At 41.7% G+C, this 10,589-nt stretch overlaps 1 protein-coding gene across 6 annotated transcripts in view; it reads left to right on the top strand.

Moving 5' to 3' along the window:
* clcn3 (chloride channel 3) overlaps nucleotides 1–10,589 on the top strand; it is a 48,891-nt gene that overhangs the window by 28,089 nt on the left and 10,213 nt on the right. For 4 of the 6 annotated variants that reach the window (XM_014026058.1, XM_014026054.1, XM_014026055.1 and 1 more), the window contains 12 exons: nucleotides 631–791; nucleotides 1,463–1,562; nucleotides 2,795–2,982; nucleotides 3,111–3,233; nucleotides 3,514–3,720; nucleotides 5,194–5,274; nucleotides 5,373–5,625; nucleotides 5,691–5,983; nucleotides 6,068–6,254; nucleotides 7,317–7,715; nucleotides 7,817–8,033; nucleotides 9,866–9,941. In XM_014026058.1, coding sequence (XP_013881512.1) covers nucleotides 645–791; nucleotides 1,463–1,562; nucleotides 2,795–2,982; nucleotides 3,111–3,233; nucleotides 3,514–3,720; nucleotides 5,194–5,274; nucleotides 5,373–5,625; nucleotides 5,691–5,983; nucleotides 6,068–6,254; nucleotides 7,317–7,715; nucleotides 7,817–8,033; nucleotides 9,866–9,941 — 2,271 coding nt within the window. In that variant the 5' untranslated portion in view covers nucleotides 631–644. The remainder of the gene's footprint in view (nucleotides 1–630; nucleotides 792–1,462; nucleotides 1,563–2,794; nucleotides 2,983–3,110; nucleotides 3,234–3,513; nucleotides 3,721–5,193; nucleotides 5,275–5,372; nucleotides 5,626–5,690; nucleotides 5,984–6,067; nucleotides 6,255–7,316; nucleotides 7,716–7,816; nucleotides 8,034–9,865; nucleotides 9,942–10,589) is intronic. The other 2 variants (XM_014026057.1, XM_014026059.1) reach the window with 1 other exon arrangement.

Raw genomic sequence — 10,589 nt, 5'->3', positions numbered from 1 at the left:
AGTTTATAACTTCACTGATACTTTGAAAAATGCTTACAGAAATATTTGTTTAATCATAGAAAAATATTTTAGATTTATTTCAGTTAAAATGGTTCTTGAGCAGTCATTGAACTTTAGTCCATTTAAACTGTGTTCAAAGTTACCTTGTGGTTCCAGAAACAGGTGTAAAAATGTTTTTCTCTGGCAAGACGTTCTTCAGACTCAACATTCTTGTTTCTGCTTTTACTAACTCAAAGTCACGTAGCTGTCTTCCTCTTTAGAATACTGCTAACCTGAACTTGATTCAGACAGTCTGAGAGTGAACAAGGAAACAAAAACGGCTATCTTCATTTTCCAGCTAATCTTCCTACGGGAAGATTAACCTGACAGATTTTTTTTTCTCGAGAGCTAATGAGAAAAGTATCCTGTCTTGGCTGGAGGCAACATCAGCCTCAAGCCAGCTTTTTTGAACTTTTATTCTGAAAGAGCCTAGCAGCAAACTGGACCCTGGTCCCTCAACTAAAAGGCAAATCTTCTGAGACACTGAAACCCACAAACCCTGGTCGTACTGGTCTTGAGCCTCCTGACCTGGATGTCTTAAGGATCAGTCCTCCTGACCCAGCTGGACTAACCTTTTTTTTTGTCCCTCAGGGTCTAACTACGCCATGACTAATGGAGGCGGGGCTGCCAGCAGTTCCACACACTTGCTGGACTTCCTGGAGGAGCCCATTCCCGGTGTGGGCACCTACGATGACTTCCACACCATCGACTGGGTCCGCGAGAAGTGCAAGGATCGGGAGAGACACCGAAAGGTGACGACGGGCAAAACTTTAGTCTTCAAACACTTCATACGCACAAGTACTGTACTCCTCGGACCAAATCAAAACAAGAGGATGGAAAAAGTTTGAATGAAATAATTCATTATTACTCCAAACTAATATCCTTATGATTCATTTCCTTTTCATAAAGCTTTTATAATCAACTCTGTCAGCAAGAAATATTRAAATAAATCTTCCCAGCTGCACAGGAAGTATCTGATTTCAGGCTTCCTGCTGCTGCAGGAGTTCAGATTAATCAAAGAAAACAGAGGTGAGGAATAACAGGAAACAAAACCTCGAAAAAAAAAAACTAGAAAAGAATAAACATTTTGATAAATTTTAAAAAGATTTTTGTACTGTCATCAAATTAAAATACTGACACAGAATAAAACGACACACATCTCCCCATTGTTGACTCATCCTGTTTATCGCGGCACACTTATTCAAATATTTACTCAGCAGTTTAGCAGACTTCCTGTAAATATTTCTGTTCAAATCTTTTAATGATAAGAACTGAAATGATTGAATATTTTGTTTTTATGAACCTTTTATTACCTGGCAGTGTTTTATTGAAGCAATAGTGCCAGAAGACCAGACCGCAGCTTATTTGCATTGATTGATTTTTATTTGTGTGTGTGTGTTTGTGTTTGCATGTGTGTTTGCAGATCAATAGCAAGAAAAAAGAGTCGGCATGGGAATTCACCAAGAGCCTGTATGATGCTTGGTCCGGTTGGCTGGTTGTGACGCTCACTGGCTTGGCATCGGGTAACACACACACACTTTTTTTAAAATTCAATTCAGTTTATTTCATTCATAAAACCAAGCCATCTATATACAATAAAATAAAAAAGAAATGTCAAAAAACTTGGATAAAAAAATAAAAATGATTCAACTTAAGCCATGAATGAAAAGGATGCAGAGTGAGGAAAAACATCACACACACACACACACACACACACACACACACACACACACACATATCATTTATGCCCAACCCAGACATTTTCCCTCACCACAAAGTTTTTCCATTGTGTGGACCAGGCAAATGTCCACTCAGTGACAAAATGTCCTCATAAGGATATTTTAATGTCAAAATACGTCCACACAAACAATACAAAGGCACGCACACACACACACACACACACACACACACACACATCGCCTCCGCTGCTTATTCTCACATGTTCTGCCTCAGGCATTTTCTGCTTTACACGTTTCCCTCGTTTATCTTAGAGCCACAAAAACAAATTCAGTCATCTTAACTGCAAAAATCCTTCCAGAAGCTTTTAAGATTACAATAAAAGAAAATTAACCAAGCCTTTGTTTGAGCTCATGTTAGAGGGCAAAACAATTGTCTTGAGTTGATGTTATTGTCTCCTTTTATGAAAAAAAAAAACAACAAAAAACATTACTGGTGTTCAAATGTACCCATTTTAGACTAGATATTTTGTTGATTTAGAACTGGGGGGTCATTTTTAGCGAGGGTCTAATGAGCAACATGGTGAAGGGTCAGTTGTAATTAACTGACCCTTCGTTTTGCCACGATTAGTCGACTAGTCAYGATTATGTCAACTATTAAAATCGTCAACAACTAATTTAATAGTCGATGTGTCATTTATTTTCTAACTTTATATATATTTTTTAATAGTCGACTATAAAAATAATCGTCTGTGGCAGCCCTAATTACCACTACTGCACATGTGTGTGAAGGACAGAAAGGCAGACGTGGCACTGGAAAATGCCACAGCAGTTTGGAGAGAAAAACAAAGTTAGAGTAAAAAAAGACGCATCAACTATTAAATTAGTCGACAATAGTAGTGACTAGTCGACTAATCGTGGCAGGCCAACCCACAGGCCACATTTGGCCCTCGGACCTTGATTTTTACACTTAATTTAGAACATGCAATCTGCTCCCACCCTGTGTTCCTAGTCTTTGCTTCCTGGTTCCTCCTCATCTCTCTCCTCTGCTGTTTCATGCTTTTCGTTCCTACTACCAGGCGCTTTGGCCGGCCTGATCGACATTGCCGCCGACTGGATGAATGACCTGAAGGAGGGCGTGTGTCTGAGCGCCATGTGGTTCAACCACGAGCAGTGCTGCTGGACGTCCAACGAGACCACCTTCGCTGAGCGGGACAAGTGTCCTCAGTGGAAGAGCTGGGCTGAGCTAATACTGGGGCAGGCTGAGGTAAACCCACCCAGAATTCAGACCAGTGTCTTTTTAATCCTTCCACTTGCCTGCAAAACTCTGCTCCTAGATATCCACGCTAACCATTGACTGTATGTGATTTGTGCTTCCTTCCTTTCTCCCTGCAGGGCCCCGGCTCATACATCATGAACTACTTCATGTACATCTACTGGGCTCTGTCCTTCGCCTTCCTGGCTGTCTGTCTGGTCAAAGTGTTCGCACCGTACGCCTGCGGCTCAGGGATTCCTGAGGTGAGTTGAAGGATGTTTCTGATTCCTTCTTCAGAAGTACAATGGAAGCTTTCCTGCAGCTGGGCCCTTTTCTGCTTTTTATTAATCTTGTAGTTAGATCTTCTTTTCTTTGCCTGTACTATTACATTTGTATGAGTCAAAGTGATTCTAATTGTATAATTGTTTTATTTTGAGCTATAAATGAAAATAACTTGTGTCTCCAAAATGATTAAAGGTTATGTTTTGTGTATACCTCCTGAAGGGAAGTGCATTTAGGTTTGTGTCTCTCTGCCCACCTCAGATCAAGACAATCCTGAGTGGGTTCATCATCCGAGGCTACTTGGGCAAGTGGACCCTGATGATAAAGACCATCACTCTGGTTCTGGCCGTGGCGTCTGGCCTCAGCCTGGGGAAAGAAGGCCCCCTGGTCCACGTGGCCTGCTGCTGCGGTAACATCTTCTCCTACCTCTTCCCAAAGTACAGCAAGAACGAGGCTAAGAAGCGAGAGGTGAGGAAGGCCCAGAGACGGTCCAGTTGTTGTTGATGACTCCGTGWCAGGGTTGGGCAAAATCCTATTGTGTTCAATTAATTGTCAGAAAAACTTTCCACGGTTATTATTCAGCGCTTGATGATTAATACGATTAATGAGCGAGTGGACTGACCGAAGATGTCCTCTTTCCTGTTCTAGTCCAAATAATGAATCGCCTACTTCCTCGTCAGTCTCAGTCTTTGAGCTTCACTCCTCTCTCCGAAAAGGTTCTGCCTACAGCTTCTCTAGCCGTCCGCAACTCGACCTGCAGCTCCACGTTCAAATATCGTCTCGTTGTTTTGACTCAAAAACACTCAAACTGACTAAACTAAACCCTAACTTTAAAATCTGAACACACTAAATATCCTTCTTCTTCCTGTAGACTGTTGTTTGGTGCTTGACAAATAATTTCTGGTGTCAGTCAGAAAGGAGTTTGAGGGTTTTATGTTTGTTCGACGTGCTGAAGGTGAGACCAGAGGATGGATTGAAGTCTGTACTTTTTAAACAAATTGGAACCAAGGTTATAATAGTTTTGGATTTTTCATTATAGTTTAGTTTTATTTCATTTAGACTTTTTTCTTTTAATTCAGTTTGTTTTAATTAGTTTTACAGTGGATTTGCTAGTTTTATTACTTATTATTGCATTTTTAATGCCTAGTTTTAGTTAGTTTAGTTTAGTTTTTATTAGTTCTAGTATTGTTTTTTTATATACTTTATTTGCCAATGCAACCTCAAGCTTGTGATGTTCCTGTGAGTTAACTAACCAATAGCTCTATGATCACTAGTTAAATCGTCCATTATAGCAACACCTTCCTTAAATAATTGTGTAACTCCATTTTACCTAAAAAGGACTTGGGTGATTATTTTAGGACAGTGATAATATTTGTCTCCAACTCGATGCTATCTGCTGCTACTGAGAGAAGCTAGCGTGTCAAGATAGTCATAGTCAGCCATCTTCTTACAACTCTGTTAACAATAGGTGTTAATTAGGTGTCAACGATAGCCATGTGATGTGAGTATCAGTCACATGGAGGCAGTGCTTAAAAGCCTGAATTTTGCCTGAAACTCTCAGACTGAAGAAGTCTCTTAGAGGAGAGACGAAACGTTTCATTAGAGAAGAACCCGTCCAGAAGACCTACACAATTTTTTTCTTTTTCATYTTCTTACAGTTTTTATTTATTTCAGTTAACTAAAATGTTTTTTCAATTTCAGTTTTCGGTATTTAGTTTTAGTTAACTATAACTCATTTTAGTTACTTACTTTAGTTAACTCTGACTGGAACAGATTCTCAGGGCGAGCATATCTGTCCCATAAGACTGATTTAAACTGGTCATGTGACTGGCATCCAGGGACTCCAGGGGATTAATCTTCATTTCAGTCGTTATCGGTTAAATGCCACAATCAATTGCCAACATCGCCCAACCCTACCCCGTGTTTGTTTTATCCTGTCAGGTTCTGTCTGCAGCCTCAGCTGCCGGTGTGTCTGTTGCTTTTGGAGCACCAATCGGAGGAGTTCTCTTCAGTTTGGAGGAGGTATACCAGCTCATCATCAGCATATTAATGATCATTCCGGTTAAACAAATCATAACACAAATAGGAATTAAACAAATCCTCTCCTGACGTCCCTCCAGGTGAGCTACTACTTTCCTCTGAAGACGCTGTGGCGCTCCTTCTTCGCTGCCCTGGTGGCGGCCTTTGTGCTGCGCTCCATCAACCCGTTTGGTAACAGCCGCCTGGTACTGTTCTACGTGGAGTACCACACGCCGTGGTACCTCTTTGAGCTCATTCCTTTCATACTGCTGGGTGTGTTTGGGGGGCTCTGGGGAGCCTTCTTCATCCGCGCCAACATCGCCTGGTGCCGGCGGCGCAAGTTGACCCGCTTCGGTACGTGTCTGCAGCTGCGGTTCTCTCACAGCTTTTCTCAGGCTGACGTTGTCGTCTSGCTTCAGGGAAGTACCCGGTGCTGGAGGTGATCCTGGTGGCGGCCATCACGGCGGTGGTCGCGTTCCCAAACCCTTACACGCGCCAGAACACCAGCGAGCTGATCAAGGAGCTGTTCACAGACTGCGGCCCGCTGGAGTCCTCTCAGCTCTGCCAGTACCGCAGCCAGATGAACGGCAGCAGAGCTTTCACCGACGACCCCAACCGGCCGGCGGAGCCCGGCGTCTACTCCGCCATGTGGCAGCTCTGCCTGGCACTCATCTTCAAAATCATCATGACTATATTCACGTTTGGACTGAAGGTGAGGTTCAGCCCCCGATGAGCCCGGTTCTGTTCTRTTCTGTTCTGTTCTGCCTTCGCTGAAACCTCTGTTTCCTCTCCGCAGGTACCGTCTGGTCTGTTCATCCCCAGCATGGCCATCGGTGCCATCGCTGGGCGGATCGTCGGCATCGCCATGGAGCAGCTGGCCTACTACCACCACGACTGGTTCTTGTTCAAAGAGTGGTGTGAGGTGGGGGCCGACTGCATCACTCCTGGGCTCTACGCCATGGTGGGGGCTGCAGCCTGTCTGGGTGGGTCAACAGATGCCTTCAGTTTGTATGAAAAGCATATTTTAAGATATTTTTTGGGTTTATCTTACACTCTTATAACAATGTTAAAGGATATTGTTTTAGCAAGGATCATTTTATTATTGGTAAAATATTCTTCCAGTGCAAAGTGAATGGACACACAGAAGTGACTCTTAGTCAGTGAATTTTGATTTGATCCACAAATAAATGTGATCATTTATTTGACATAATCAGACAAAATCACTACAGTACACTTAATTGTGAGCAATCAGTTTCCTATGAGTGTGTGAAAACTGTATATTTATAATGTTTCTGTTCCCTTCTGTTCAATAAAACTTATTAACAAGAAGAAAGAAAGAAAAAAGTACTTCAGCTAAAACATTCCACTGTGAATTACWTTAAGATGTTTCTAAAATTTATAAATAACATTGGTAACAAAACTAAAGGATTTTGTTAGACTGACATCTTTCACACATTTATACAGGAGGAGAACAGTCAGTCAGATGTTTACATACCGTAGTTTTGGTTCGAAGCTTCATTTCCCGCTACCGCGTCCGAGCTCAAATCTTTACAATCAAAAGTTGTCAAGGCCTCTGTTATCTTTAAGTTCAGCTGAGAATCAGCTGTAATGTTAGTGATTCCTTAGTTTCTTTTGTTTTGATCCAGACAACTTGTTGTCGGGAGCTAATGTTAGCGCTGAACGTCAACAGGCTGTAAACCTACGGCAAGCCAGGAGTGACACACAAACATGGAGACGCACAGCTTCATCGCACACAACACCCATGAGGAAAAAAATCGATCTCATGACTTATGAATCGATTTTCCCAAATTTGAACGAGAATCGATCCAGATTGATTAGATTATTTAAACCCAGCCTTAATCACTATCCAAGCCAACAAAATGTATTCTTTGTGTCTTTTTGAAGTCTACAAAACTTAATGGTGTAAACAAGTTTGTCACTGTGTGCTGAGGTGTTCCCAACTGAAAGGCATTTTGCTTAATCAGATTTCTTCTTYTTGAGTTGTTTGTTTCAGTCTAACTTCAGTTCTACTCTTTTGTCTGTAGGTGGTGTGACTCGTATGACGGTCTCCCTGGTGGTCATCGTGTTCGAGCTGACCGGCGGTTTGGAGTACATCGTTCCCCTCATGGCTGCCGTCATGACCAGCAAATGGGTCGGCGACGCCTTCGGCCGCGAGGGGATCTACGAGGCCCACATCCGTCTGAACGGCTACCCCTTCCTGGACGCCAAAGAGGAGTTCACGCACACCACACTGGCCAGAGACGTGATGAGACCCCGGAGCAGYGACCCGCCGCTGGCCGTGCTGACGCAGGACGACCTGACGGTGGAGGAGCTGCAGGCCGTCATCAACGAAACCAGTTATAATGGTTTCCCTGTAATCGTGTCCAAGGAGTCRCAGAGACTGGTGGGCTTTGCTCTGCGAAGGGACATAACTATTGCTATAGGTAAAGCTCCAGAGGAGAACTGGAGAACATAGTCTCATTAACCAGAAGCATCAACAATGTAAAATAATGCTCCTTCTCAGTCTGTTTGTTTCTGTTGACAGAAAATGCTCGCCGCAAACAGGAGGGCATCATGTTGAACTCCAGGGTGTACTTCACCCAGCACGCTCCCACCCTGCCGGCYGACAGCCCTCGACCCCTCAAGCTGCGCTCCATCCTAGACATGAGCCCCTTTACCGTCACAGACCACACCCCTATGGAGATCGTGGTGGACATTTTCAGAAAGCTGGGGCTGCGCCAGTGTCTGGTCACCCACAACGGGTAAGTTTTTGTCTCAAAMSKTTTKKTCCCGAGCGGAAGACTTTGCAGCRAAAACCAGGTCCTTCGTCTGTGGCGGTGATGCGATCGCTGATCCAGTCTGAAGCTGAGAGATGCTGCGCAGRAAGCATGCACACACTGCCTGGTGTTGCATGAGCTCACAGGTTCAGCATGACCCGACCTAACTGCTGCGCTTCCCTCACCCCCTTCACTGAGCAGTAACAGGCTGCTGACTATAAAAACTAACCCCAGATACGCCACACGTTGGGAGAAAATGTTGCAGAGAAACAGACCGCATTGTTAGACCAGGCTTTTATTTTATTTTGTTTATTTACAAACGTGGATCCAAATTAACAGTTTTTTGGTGCACACTTAAATCCAGCCGAGTTTTCTGCTGGTGGGATGAAACGGTTTACAGATTAATTCCCAGTTTGCTGGAGAGAAACTGAGCAGCAGTGTTTAATTTTAAATTTTCAATTAATTCAACTTTTTATTTGGGTGTTACATAAAATGGTTGGTGTTATTTAGTATTTTTCAAATTTTCAAGCAAACACACAAAAASAGCAAAACCAGCATCGTGTTTATGTTTCAAGTGTTAGGACTGTGCCCGTTTGTTCTAGAAACCTGTGTTTGAAATATTTGTTCATATCGTTGGTATTTAGAATTATATAGTTTACACACAAACAGGACTAGTTTCATTTAGGATAATGTGGGATTGTGTGTTTTTATGTTGGTGTCGTTATACCACTGTTTTATAGTCACTCCATAAAAAGAACGTAAGCCTGGTAGGCAAACAAAAGGTTTCAGGGAATTCAGAAGTAGCTCAGTGTTTCCTCATAGACCTAAACAAAGTCTCTAAACAGGTATTTGGTATTTCTAACCTTCTGTTGGTCCAAAAAAAAATAAAAGAATCATCACCCCTTTGTTGAATAAAACAACTTTTTAAGGGCTTTAAATGGGAAATATGGACTCTAGTATCATTTCAAGACCAACCAAAACATAAAGTTTAAGAGAATAAAAGAAGACAATGATATAAAAAGTGAGTCAAAAGTCACAGGACACCCTTTTATTTCAGAAAGAAAAAAAGAAAATCTGAATACCCCAACAAGTAATGAGTGAGGGGGTCCATCTGAAATATTTGCTGGGGTATTCAGATCATTTTTCGTTTTGCTTCTAAAATAAAAGCGTGTCCTGAGACTTTTGACTCGCCAYGTGTTTTAAAAACAGTGCTGCCCTGTGGCTAACTTTATTTTTTAACGCTAGATAATTTAAAGCTCCACTGTAGCACAAAGATTAACGATCCATTRATCTTCCAAAACATCACTTTTTAGGATAATAAAGACGTGTTAGAAGTTAACCACGTGTTTGTTGTTGCTGTGATAAATCTGCTCAGATCTGCTTTATTTTTTGTCAGAAGTTCTGWTTAAGTACTTGCCTACTTTTCTACAACAGATGAGAGAATAATTAATATTAATATAATATAATAAAAGGGGTGAAATAGATTTAATCTCAGTCTGCTGGGTTTGGTGTTTTTGTGAATTTTAATGATAATTAGAAAAATATAAATATCGCTACACTGATTTTTTTATATATATTTCTTTAAACATGTTGATTTATTTTCCACAAATTTTTGAATTAATTTAAAATCATTCTGTGTTAATTAAGTTGTGTAATTTTCAGTCACAGTTCATTTTATCATCAAGTTGTTTTTTTTATCATTGTTTGATTTGTGCTGCTGCTGTTTGTTCTCTCCTCTGTTTGTTTTTGTTTGTTTGTTTGTTTATTTATTTGTTGTTGTTGTGGCCAGTCTGCTGAGTAACAGGTGTGTGTTTCAGGATTGTGTTGGGCATCATCACAAAGAAGAATATATTAGAGCATCTGGAGGAGCTCAAGCAGCACACGGAGCCCCTGGTGACTAGCCCCGCCCCTTTCACACACACAAGAACCTCCCCCCTCCACTGTCGCACCCTGTCTCTGAGGCCACGCCTCTTTTAGAAGAACTGCATGAGAAGTGGAGTGAAAAACCAGTTAACAGTTCTCAGATTAATGTTAGGACTATGTTTTTTCCTCACTTCACACATTCTGTGTTGGGTTGGTTTGTTGACGTCATTAAGAACCATCTTCAGATAGATGCTCTCTGACCTCCATCGTCATCGCTTGTAGATGTTTTGGGTTTGAAGTCGCTGTGCATTTAAGCTTTCTGGAGTTYTGTGGGTCCTGTAGTGGTGGATCTAAGTGGGAACTGTCACCCTCATCACCTTGGAGCCCCTTTCAGACCATCACACCTCCAGGGGTTCTTAACCTTTTTGACCTCGGGGCCCAATTTGTTGAACACAAAGAGGCACGAGGCCCAGTCAGACATTACCAATGTACGGATCAAAATAATTATTATTCTAAACCTTGGTTTAATTTGTATTGTATTTGCATTATAACTAAATTAAATAAACGTACAGTTTAAAAGTAAAACAAATAATCACAAGACATAATTATGACATACATTTTTTTATATAGTAATCTGCCCATAACAATTATTTGAACAAATACAACAGTCAACAGACC

Source organism: Austrofundulus limnaeus, unplaced genomic scaffold, assembly GCF_001266775.1.
Source record: "Austrofundulus limnaeus strain Quisiro unplaced genomic scaffold, Austrofundulus_limnaeus-1.0 Scaffold522, whole genome shotgun sequence".
NCBI classification, from domain to species: domain Eukaryota; kingdom Metazoa; phylum Chordata; class Actinopteri; order Cyprinodontiformes; family Rivulidae; genus Austrofundulus; species Austrofundulus limnaeus.
Note: the sequence above shows the minus strand (reverse complement) of the source record. Positions and strands in the feature narration are given on the sequence as shown.